This window comes from Convolutriloba macropyga, chromosome 6, assembly GCF_964194025.1.
Source record: "Convolutriloba macropyga chromosome 6, txConMacr16.3, whole genome shotgun sequence".
In the NCBI taxonomy this organism is placed as follows: Eukaryota; Metazoa; Xenacoelomorpha; order Acoela; family Convolutidae; genus Convolutriloba; species Convolutriloba macropyga.
In genome coordinates this window covers 13,029,621-13,042,031 of record NC_134473.1, presented here as the reverse complement: position 1 = coordinate 13,042,031, position 12,411 = coordinate 13,029,621, and the positions used below count along the sequence as shown (strand labels likewise).

The 12,411-nt window shown below is 38.4% G+C and overlaps 1 protein-coding gene across 1 annotated transcript; it reads left to right on the top strand.

Annotated features, from left to right (window-relative positions):
- Positions 1-5,867: 5,867 nt before the first annotated feature.
- On the top strand, positions 5,868-12,101 carry LOC142341486 (carnitine O-palmitoyltransferase 2, mitochondrial-like). Its single transcript, XM_075392454.1, has 3 exons — positions 5,868-6,815; positions 10,653-10,958; positions 11,271-12,101. Exons 1-3 carry the CDS (start codon positions 5,869-5,871, stop codon positions 12,013-12,015), a joined length of 1,998 nt encoding a protein of 665 aa, XP_075248569.1. The 5' UTR covers position 5,868; the 3' UTR covers positions 12,016-12,101.
- Positions 12,102-12,411: the final 310 nt, after the last annotated feature.

Sequence of the window (12,411 nt, the reverse complement as noted above, 5' to 3'; positions counted from 1 at the left end):
TTTCTGGACACAGGAGACAGAAAACTTGTGAAGGCTACTCCATTTGGCAAGTTCAACACCAAAAAAGGACCCCGAATGCCACTGATTGTCAGGGGAAAATCCCCACAACCAAAGCTGTATTCTAAATTGCAGTGAAATTGAAAGACTCAAATTGTACATAAGACCCAAAAGAAGACTTTGAGAAAAAAATTAAAGACGATACCTCTTGGATGAGGGATTTGAAGCAAAAATAATTTGCGTAAAAAGCCTGACAATGGATGATCTGGAGTGGCAAAAAGGATAGTCAATCAAAACAACCAACATAACGTAAAAGAAGAGCCTAGCCGGAGCTAGCCAAACACGTTAGGTGGTGACTACAAGAATGGTTTTTGCTGACATTGGTCGACCGGAGTATCGTGGACAGAAGTACAAAAATATCAAACAGTATAATTAACTCCAGAAAATGACATCATTTGTTTCGGTAAAACTCGGCTGACAGAAGATGTGGCTGCGGCCTCCCTCTTCGTAGAGAACTAAAACCTGTACAAAAATGACAGAGCCACTTCAGAATCAAGAAAAGCGAATTTTGGTAGAGAGCTCATCGCCGAGAAGAATCACATCATATATGAACATCAACCAACAAAAGGCAAGAAAATCTGAATATCTAGTATAGCAGATCGTTCTATACGGCAAAACTCTGAACTTATGCTGCATCTATAATGCACCCGCAGCCAACACCTATTAATGGATTAGCATATAAATCCTTGATCTCATACATGAGATTGAAAGTTATAAGAAAAAAGGCGATCAGCCCCAAAATTAAAATATCATCACTGCAGACATCAATATTTATCTCAGACAAATTGGGGAACAATCTCCTTGTCAAAAGCCTATGATATCCAAATACTGGAGAAATTTGTCAAACTGAATTTCACCCAAAACGTCAAAATCTAGATGGATGTCGTACAACTCGACAATACAGAACTAATAGTCACCTTCCAAGTCGGTAATCAGCTCATTAAGAAACTATCGGATCAATTCTCAGACCACAAAACTTATGTAAACCTGTTACGGGCTGCTACTAACGGGTGCCAAACACATCACCAGTACACTTTGCGTTACTGGCATTAAAGTACATTTTCAGTAGAAGATAGGAGGGTTCTAAACAACTGACTATAAAAAAACACTTTACCCCCTACTGCTTCATCGATTCGAATGAACTGACTGTTTATGGGACAAGACAGATAAGTCTGCACCAAGAGTTACTCAATATTGATCAAAACTCTATTCCTGGTTATCCAGTAGCGCAACACACTTCATCAAAAAATGCAATCAATGAAGCGCAGACTAAGACAAGACCTGGCGAGATTGTTAAAAACAAAAAGCTAAAAAATAAAAATATTCAAGCATCTGTTGCAAACAGTGCGCAGTTCGAGAGAACAATTTTTGTGGGGAGATCCATTATCGAATTGAAAAGTTCCTAAAATGCGTTCTCAAGGCCCCAGCAATCGCACCGTTGGTCTGAAATAACCCAAGAATCTCAAAAATGGTGACTAAATGCGCAACGCAAACTCTTCAACGATTGCTATGTAGGTGTCTTTGGTAATAGCCTTGAAAGCTTTTAAATTTACTTTGGTCCCGGAGACTTGAATCAAATCACAAAAGATCCAGATTAAATCAGCAACAAAATGAGGTAATTATTTTTGAGAAATCTACGGGACGTGACAAAATGGGAAATCTGGCGCTCTAAGAGTTCAAGAAATGTCAGAGGAAATCAATAAACCTCATTTTTTAAACGTGCTTAAACAAAGGGCTCTTTTCAGATGCCTCAAGAACCAGCCATTCGACGCCAATTTTTAGGGAGAGTAAATAAGGCTGATGTGAGCTGCTACAAACGGTTAAGTCTACCGGGCTGCAGTTCGAAGTATTTGGGGAAATAGATATTTGTTACCATTTATATGAAAGCCAAGTACGGACTAGACGATAGTCAATACGGATTCCGAAAAGGGAGATTGGCGACAAGACAAAGCTTGTTTTTTGTCAAAAGACTCTATGAACTATACGACAAATCAAAAACGTATCAAGTGGCAGTTATGTATTGAAAATTTCCTATTGTCTTTGATACTGTTCCGCATGACACACTGAAAATGAAACTCAAGCATTTCGGTACTGGTGGACAACTTCTCTCAGTAGTACACTCCTATTCAACCAACATGCATCAAAAAGTGCCAAATTGAGGTAACTGATCGACCCTGAAAAAAGATTGACCCAGAAAAGTGCAGTCGAACCTATTACACTGAGAAACTGGGTTAAGAGCGGAAACGTTCTCAAAGGAAAAACCTCGCAGGAGCCTACAGGGCATTGTGGAAACTTTGGACTGATTTCAAAAACTTAATGATAGAAAATGATTTAATTAAGAGAAACAAACGTAATGACGAATTAAACAACATTTCTTTCGTTCATTACCATTGCGGACATTTTGGTATGGCTAAGACATTTGATCGGGTTCGAGAACGATTCTACTGGCCGGGGATGAGAAAAGACGTTCACGAGTGGGTAACTTCCTGCAAAGCATGCTGTCAAAAGAAGTCACCAAACCAGACACACATTCACAGCGTGACAACTTGGAAACCAAGTCAACCGTTTCGGCAAGTTGCCTTGGACATTATGGGAACTTTAACCGAGTCAAGTGGAAACAAATACATTCTTAAATTGGAGATCAGTTTACAAAATGGTATGAAGCAATACCCATGAGAAACCAAGAAGCTTCAACGGTAGCTAAGACCTTTGTAAACGTATGGGTTTCAAGATTTGGTTGTCCGCCAAATCTCCATAGTGACAAGGGCAGTAACTTTATGTCGAAGCTTTTCATGAATATGTGTAAAGTGCTGGGAATTAACAGAACATCAACAACAGCTTTTTATCCACAGAAACGCAACGATAGAGCGCACCAATCGCACAATCGAAGAGAGTCTTGCAATATATGTGAATGAACATCACAACACCTGGAGTGACTACCTTCAGCTAGTAATGACGGCGTACAGATCGTCAATTCACTCTGAACCCAAGTACAGCCCCCTTTTGCCTCCTTTTAGGACAATCATGTGCTCTGCCTGCCGATTGATTGCATGTATCAAACAATACAAATCTACCCGACCTTGAATGATTGTTGGTTGCTTGAAATACGAACTACAAAAGTGCCATGAATTTGTACGGGAAACCATGGATGTGGAGAAATAAAGACAAAAAACCTACTATTACCCTTGCACATTTGGACAGCAATATGAAGTAGGTAATTTTTAATGGTGTTCAACCCTACATAAAAACTGGCGAAAGAAAGAAAATAAAATTTTTAAAGTGAACCGCAAGTTATACGTGAAATAATTAACGATCTAAACTTTGATAATGAAGATGTGAAAAAGAAAAAACAACAAAATATCCATTGCGATCGACTCAAACGTTTCAACAGTAGAAGTGCTACGACTGACAAAAAGATCTTAAAAATGCAAAGAGTGAACCGAGAATACCACAAAACGACCTTACAAAGGACAACGATTTTGTGTAAATTGTCACTCCAAAATTGAATGACACAAGATAATTTAATTCTGAAGGGAATAAAATTCAATTTAACCCTAGTACTGAAACTCACAATGATACGGTCAAGGAAGAATTGTTTAAAACATCAAATAGAGGGAGTACAAGAGAATCAATAATAACTAACAAACAACAAGAGCAGGAGCACAAAGATACCTGCGTCCAAAGAAGCCACACAGCAGAATAGCCTGGTGGAAACAACCGAAAGAAGTGAAGGAGGAAAATTTCCAAATAGAAGCACGGTTTCAACTAATGTTACCGAACGACGATATCAAACAAGAAGTGCGTCGGGAACAACAAGACCACGGAAACTGAAAGCCTATTTTTTATTCAAGGATAACGATGCAAAGGAAAAATTTGATACCGGTGTATTTATTCGAAAAGGTGATGCGACAAAATGCAGAGGGCGTGGAACTCACATTGGAACGTGCAGCTGAACTGGAAACTTCTCTAATTGTATAGCAAATTAGGTTCATCACAATCCTTAGATTGTGGGGTATGATTTTGAGAAAATTCTGCAGTTGACGAAATTTGCCATTTCTGAACGGACCATATGCGAAACGTCACATATCGAGGAGGAGCAGGTGAACCAAGGAGGACTTATCTACTCTGAGAATAGCATGAAAAAATAAAAATACTGCATGTATAGAGCCGCATTTACTATAATTGGTTGGTGTGACGATGCAACATACCTCAACGAGAAAACCCAAATAATTCCAACGTTTTACACTTTAAAAGAATGAGTCCGCCAAAAACTATGGCATGGACACAAAGTGGACTTTAAATTTATTGCTCCGAAGGAAATACTTAATGGGTTGGTTGGTGGCGGATGCTTTTTTTTCAGAAAAAATCAAGAACATTCATGAAGGGTGGTGAAAGGGAGTGAAAGAAATAGCTATTGAATTGTCACATGGAAAAATTTCAAAGAGCAACGATTCTAACTACATCACTAAATGGAAACGCACACCACGTTTTCTTTAATCAACAAAACGCTCTGGGATTACACGCCGAAAGAGCGGGAGGAGGAATTTATGTCCATAAGTGAGCTAAAATTGTCGTCCAAGTCATAGAAAAATATTTTTTTACCAAGGAAGTAAAGTTAGGCTGTCTTCTGACAACAGTTCAGAAGGGATTAGATACATTGACCCAATTTCTAAAGTGTTCTATAGAAATTTTACAATAACGAATTGCAACCCCTTGTACCAGAACGCACTTGAGCTGCAGAACGCGTCATAGATTACATATGGCCAACAACTAGGACTGGTTGACAAGACAGATGACATGCCCAATCACAGAATTAACGTCAATTGGTCAAGTACTGCACCAATGGAAGGACTGTTCAATGATGATGACCTTGAACTTGGCAAGACAGTCCAAAGGCTAAGACACTCGAGAAAAACAATAACAGGAAGAAGTTTTCCTGGGACAAGCGGGCTCATAAGAACATGAGACCTCAGAGTATTTCAACATGGACTTCAGATACAGGCACCAGTGGCACGATTTCTTAATTATTATTTACCTTGGTAATAGAGTGAATCAAATCTGGAATTTAGCCATGGATGTCACCATAAGTTTGTTGACTATTTTTATCGGCCTAAAAATCATTATTTGTGTCATGCGTGTGTTCCTGTCGATCGATATGCCATGCAGTGGTACCAATCCTATTTTTGCACTTAATCCAATGAGGAATCCTAGCTCATTAATCCAATGAGGGAATTAGGGTATTTTCAACATCTCAAACAACGTTCTAGGAACAAAATTTGACTAGAAAAAGGACCACAGTTGAACTGTGTGACGGTGAAACGAACCTTGTAATTGTAAAAGCAAAAAGAGGCTAAATCTTTTTCCCGAAATAGCCGAAATTGAAATTGATACACTGGATTAATTATATTTAATTAACTGGGGGGCACAAACGGAAAAGATCCAATTTTTCTTAGCCAAAATAATTAATTATTCTTTATTCCATTTCATCAATTATTCCTAATCCCCGCCTGGGGGATCGAATCAGAATAGAATTAAAATTTACCTCGCAGTAGAGCATTCGTTTTCTTACCTTTTATCGTCTCGGGCTGCATAATGGGGCCGACCGTTTTTGTTCCCGACGAATAATTTTCAAGTACTTTTTTAAAACCTGTTTTGCAAAATGTTTTTGCGAGAGTTTGGTTTCTGTGTCAGAGGTATGCTTAAAAATGGTCTTGCTGAATGACCTTATTTGTGGCTCGGTGAAACCGGTCTTGCAAATTTAAATTTGATTGGGTTTCAAAGTTTTTGACTTTTGAAATTGATTCAGAGATCATGGCAAGTCGGTTGCATAAAAGCTTGGTGTCACGCAACCTATGCGCGCGAATGATACAACAGAGGCAGGCTTCTGTGTTGGATCAGAATTCGTTAATGAGAGGAACAATTCCCACAATGCATTTCCAGAAATCAATGCCCCGGCTGCCCATTCCAAAGCTTGAAGATACTGTTGCACGATTTTCTGATTCAGTTCAACCGTTGCTATCAGAAGCAGAATTTAATGAATTCAAAAAAGTACTTGCGTCATATGAGAAAAATGAGGGGATTAGCTTGCACAAGAAATTGGTCGATTTTGCGGAAACAAACTCTCATTCAAGTTATATTACCAGTTTTTGGTTCGACATGTATTTGAAGGACCGCAGACAAATTGTTTTTACGCATACTCCTGTTATAGTCGCCATTCCACCTCCAAATGTTGACATTTCTAACCCGTACTTACAATCAACGCGTTGTGCAAATACAATTGTTTCTGCGCTTAAATTCAAAGCCGCTTTAGACAATCAAACCCTTTATCCAGATGTTTTCCACATGAATAATGCAAATATCAACAGTGCTCTATATGACAATCTTTGTCGATTTACGCCTCAAAAATTTTCCTATTTTTCTTCATATTTCCGAAAGTCTTACCCTTTAGATATGAGTCAGTACAAAAATCTGTTTGCATCAACAAGATTGCCTCGTGAAGAAAAGGACGAGCTTGTGGTTAATCCTGGTTCTCGGAATGTTGTTTTTTTGCGCAACGGACATCTCTATTCTATTAACGTGCTCTCTGAGCAGGGCAAAATAATTGACCCTCTAGAATTGATGCAAAATATAGAGTACATATTGGAAGATAGTAGTAATCCGGCATTCCCCCCAGGAGTGTACACAACCACTGATCGTGACTCTTGGTCCAAAGTCAGGAATGTTTTGTTAGAACTCGATGGAAACGAAGAGGCTTTCAGGTGAGCGTTTCAGCAATACTGTTTAGGCTTATTAAAATATATGTTTAGCCTAATCTTCGCCATGAATTTTAAAAAAAATATCAATTTAATTGGAAATGCTATTTATCATATCTATTTTGATTATAATTCTGATGCTTTAATTTTTCTATCTTTCGCATCTGATGCTTTAATTTCCAACTACTGTCTGGATTTATAAATATACATAGGAGTTGACTTGCTGCCCCGAGTTGACCGACTACCCTTTTCGGGGATGGGCTTTCTTTTAATTGACCTGTTATTTAATTGTAAAATTCAGAGCCTTGCTGATCTCAACCAACCAGATTTTCATTTTGAGTTTAATTTTTCTTGTATATGCAGGGATGATACTAATCTAGTTCATGATAAAGCAACTACTCGAATAACAGCAGATTAGGATCGATAGAAAACGATTTTTACTCTCAAAAGATTTTGCGAACAGTTCCTGAAAGAAAAGTCGGAAAACTATTCGATGCTACTCCGAAAACTCGCTCAACTCCTTAAGATGTCTCCTCAAAATGTCTATAAGTCGTACGCAAATGTAGTCTACCGTAAACTCGCATTCATTGCAAGAACGACGCCACATTTCGTCAAGCTGTTTGAAGAGGCAGAAAATATAGTTAAAAACGATTTGATCTCTTCAATGCTGAATCTTCCTTCCTCCAACAATAAGTATAGAAATCTCTTTTCTCTTCCAGTTAGAGATGGTGGCCCAAGCTTGTTGGCAGCCAAATACAGGTCAAATGAGTATCAAAGATCTCATGTCTGTGAGCCCTTGTTTGACTCCCGCGCTGCGAATCCAGTTATGCAAGCAGCTACCAGCTTGAGAGAAACAAATAAAGAGCTGATAAAACTCAGGCTTATTCTTTAGATCTGCTGGCTCAATACGTTTCACTTGAAAGGATGCCTTTTCGATCTAACCAGGGGAGAATTTAGAGACGGAATTGCTTTCAGATACGGCTGGGAACCCGTAAAAATACCATCAACCTGTATATGTGGAAAAAATGGAATTTAGCTCATGCGTTGCAGTGATCAAAAAGTGACTATTGACACATCAAAGACAACGACATATGAGATCTTATCGCCAATTCGCTCGAAGTATGCGATGTCGAAGTGGAGGCTTGTCTTCAGACTTTGCAAGGAAAAACCTTCGCAAATAGAAGTAACACAACTGATGACTATGCTGAACTAGACATAAGAGCAAATGAGCTGTTTCGTTCGCGCTTCAATAAAAAATGTGTTTTATACGTTTGCTAAGAGTTGCTCTAGAGCTTACTGGATTCATATAAATGAGACCCTCAAAAAATTAAATTTTGAACCAAGAGTAAATCAAGTCGCGAAGGCTACCCTCTGTTCGTTGATTTTTTCTTGAATTGGGGGAGTAATTCCGTCAGCGCCGAAAATCATACAGCGGTTGGCAGCAGGAATCAGCTAAAAAAGGATTCTTATTCTGAAGTGATTACGTGCATTAGGACAAAATTTAGCTTCGCGCTTTTGCTCAACTCCATACTCTGCCTCCATGGCGCGTGATTATCCTGTTTTCGAAGCATCAATTTGAGCCATATTTGAGGAGAGGTGGTTGTCCTAAACCGCCTTATAAATTATACAAATCTCGATTTCAACTAATCTTGTACACTTATTTTCCTTCTGAACCTGTCTTCGTTTATAAATGATGTTTTGACGTTTGGCTACTTTCAAGAATTTTTATATGCATGTTGTCGACTTGCGCCCACGGGGTTCGCGACTACCCTTCATGGAGGGCGTTTTTTTTTCAAATTAAATCTAGTACTTTTTACATCAAGTGTTGTTGCCCGTTGGTACAAGGAAGCTGAGGTTAGTGCCGTTTTTGTAAATGATACAATTTATTACGGCGAGGTGGTTGAGGCCGAACCCGAGCACAGACTTTAAAAGTAACATAATTGACAAAGATTAATCAAGTTCAGTACAATGTCAAATTATTAATATCTGCCTTCAGCCTTTCAACCGCTATTATTTAGGCGCTCTCGCTTTACCTTTTGATCACTTTTTTCGTTTTTCATAAGTCACTATTTTCGTGCTCGACTTCTGATTTATCTCACTCGCTGTTTCAACTGAATGGATTTCAAATTCCTTTACGCATTGAATTACGCAATATAGTGAATACGATCAAAGTCAAAAGGCAAAATCAAAAGAAACGGGAAAAATCGATGAAGCCCGGTCATTAAGTTATAGTGAATTAGGTTATCAAAAGTTCATAAGAGTGTTTGCAAGCGGACGTTAACATTAAGCTTAATGTCTTCCAATTAAGCAGCTGAATTAGGTATTGATTTAGAATCTAACTCAAATTGCATACCAATTTTGAGCAGTTTTTGAAACTTAGGCAAAATTTCTTTCAATTTCTAAGCTCTTGCTTTTTCTGTTTCAGTCCGGATGTGCGTCAACGGCGGCTATTTTCCGCCAGTTTGACGTCTTTGTTTACAAACTTGTTTCCCTGCAATTTTAAACGCTAATTGCCCGCTCATATGTGGTTTTGCGCGGCAGCAGGACTGCTGAGACAAAACTAGTCTAATATTCATAGAAAACGTGAAGAAAACGGTGAGCTTTTTTTATCGATCGGAAGAAAAGAAATCCAATCGATATGTATCAACAATTTACTACGGTTTAGTTCCGGTTTAGTTGAGGCCAAAGATCATACCACCCGATCAAAGACTATAAAAGTGACACAATCGACAAAGATTAATCAAGTTCAGTACAATGTCAAATTATTAATAGCTGCCTTCAGCCTCTCAACGGCTATTATTTAGGCGCTTTTAATTCGCTTTACCTTTTGATCACTTTTTTTGTTTTGCATAAATCCCAATGTGCGTCAAGCGCGTCAGCAGCGGCTATTTTACGGCTTTGTTTACAGACTTGTTTCCCTGCGATTTTTAACCCTAATTTTCCGCTCATATGTGGTTTTGCGCGGCAGCAGGACTGCTGAGACAAAAACTAGTCTAATATTCTCCTAGAAAACGTGAAGAAAACGAGGAGCGTTTTTGAATCGAACGGAAAAGAAATCGAACCGAAGCTTATCAGCAAAATTTGACCGGAAAATTTGCTCCACAACTTCTGCAGCACCTTGTCTTGTAGTTTACGAAAAAGAAAAGCAGAACATTAAAGAACCGAATTGAGGACTCACGAAAAAGCTGCCGACCACGAAGAAAGTGGTTTTGGCTCTGAGTTTGTGTCAACTAATTGATGCGAAGAATTTTTCATGGTACTCGACCAAATACTCCTAGAGAAAAAGGGAAGTTTTTTTGAAGCACGTATTGTTGTTCATTTAGAACCAAGAATATTTTTTTTTGAATCTGCTTCTCAATTTTTTACAGGCAACAATGCATTAAATAATTTTAGCTTTATCATACGGAAGTTTATAATTTATAAATTTCTATCACGAGTTACTCGTCAGCTTTTCCGAAAAATTTTCTTGTCAGAGTTTAAAGCTTTCATTATTTGCTCTTGTACACATAAAGTGTCTCATGTAAGGGAAACCTTCTGAGTATTATTTATGGTGGTAGGTCTGACTTAGCTGTGCCATAGCACAGACAAGTGAGCCTCCTTGTTATGGTGCCAACTCGATTCATTCCATCATTTCTTGTTAATTTTCCATTCTAATTGAAGACTAAAAGTCACATGTGATTTAATCGTTGTAGAGCTTGAATAAGTTTTGAGGCAGATTATAGAATATTAATTCCATCTGTTTTCAGATGTTTTTGAAAGCCCTGGGGTCGTCAATGTTTTAAGGTTGTTTTATATTAAATTTTATTTTCTGTCTAATTCTGACTAGTTTCATTTTTTGTTCAGGCTTGTAGACGGAGCCATCTTTGTTGTATCTCTTGAAGACTACACCGCTGGTTCGGCTGTGAGTGAAATAGAGCAATCAGTGAAAAAGCTTCTAATAGGCGATGGGAGAAACAGGTGGTACGATAAAAGCCTTAACATGATATTCCTGAAAGATGGAACATTCGCAGTTCAGTTCGAGCATTCATGGGGTGATGGCGTGTCAGTTGTAAGGTTCTTAAACGATGTCTGCAAGGATTCGTTTGAGAACCCCGCGTTGCCTTACAGTATGACGCAGGAAGACTTTTTGCCAATCACAAGGACTCCAACGTGAGTATTTTTGTAATGTCTTTATATATGCATACATATAGCGACCTCTTGTGTTTAAATTGAGGGGTGCAAACTGCTCATATTGAAGTCAGGTATGATTATCAGATGATTGGGACATTGGTTGTTTATTAAACATTATTATGTAGATTTACTTTTGATATCAAAATTTATTTATAGCCCCGGTGGTGTATGCATTAGAAAATTTACAAACAGAAATTTCAAAAGGAATCTGCGTAATATTCTGAATAAAGAAAAGATATGTTTAACATCATGTTTTGTTCAAACTGCTTTAATGCAAAGCGTATGTTTCAGACAAGTACAGAAAGAAGTAAAACGACTGAAGATATCAACAGATGCCGACTGTAAAGAAGTGTGCAAAGACGCAATGCTGCAATTTGACCGCAAGGCAGAATCTCTCAACTTCTCAGTGTATAAAGGGGAAGAGGGCTTTGGGAAGAAGTTCGCCAAACAGGCCAAAGTGAGCCCGGACTCATTAATGCAGTTGTGCATCCAACTGGGCTATTTCCAAATCAGTGACGGAAAAACAGTGCCAACATACGAATCTTGCAGCACTGCTGGGTTTAAACACGGCAGAACAGAAACAGTGAGAGCTTGTACAATGGAAACAAAGCGTTTCACTGAAGCATTTTTCGGAGGCAACACCTCCAAAAGCGAGCTGCAAAGTTTGATGAAGGCTTGCAGTGATAAACACAATGACCTAACTAAGAAAGCGGCGACCGGTCAAGGCTGTGATAGGCATTTATTCGCAATGAAACAGTTAGCAATGGCTGAAAACCCAGACAAACTTCCAGAACTATTCAGACACGAGTTGTATGATCGGGTTCATCAGTTTATCCTTAGTACGAGTACAGTGCCTTCTGAGTACTGTTTAGCGGGCGCATTTTGCCCAGTCGTGCCAAATGGCCTTGGAGTGGGCTACGAGATTGCAGATAATAGTTTAGGATTTGCGGTTACATCTTACGAGAAGAGTTTGTGCTCGGATTTCACACAATCGATGTCGGAGATAACAAATAAACTGCAGGGAATTTTGAGTTGAATGTTCAAACAGAACTTAGTGACTTTATTTTTATCAGGAAAATTTAGTAAATTTATGAAATACCGCTAACTAAGAGAATACGGTTATCTTGTTTTCTAATTAAGTGATCAAGTTTTCCGTGGCGTCAACAATTAATTGACAGAGGAAACATAACAAAAATGACTTTGCCTCAATTGCGCGGAGAGCATATCAGAAGAGGACATTAAAAATTCACTTGTTGACATATGATTTGCCGACGGTTTAGCGCAATTTTTGAGTAAACTTAATTCTATAATGTCCACAAGCTGAAAGTTAGTTACTTGAACCTTATCGCAATTAAAACAGACTGCGTTGGGTTTTTGAGCCGAATTTTGATTCAAAAAAAAGTAAGCTGAATCTAATGTGGTAAACGGAAAA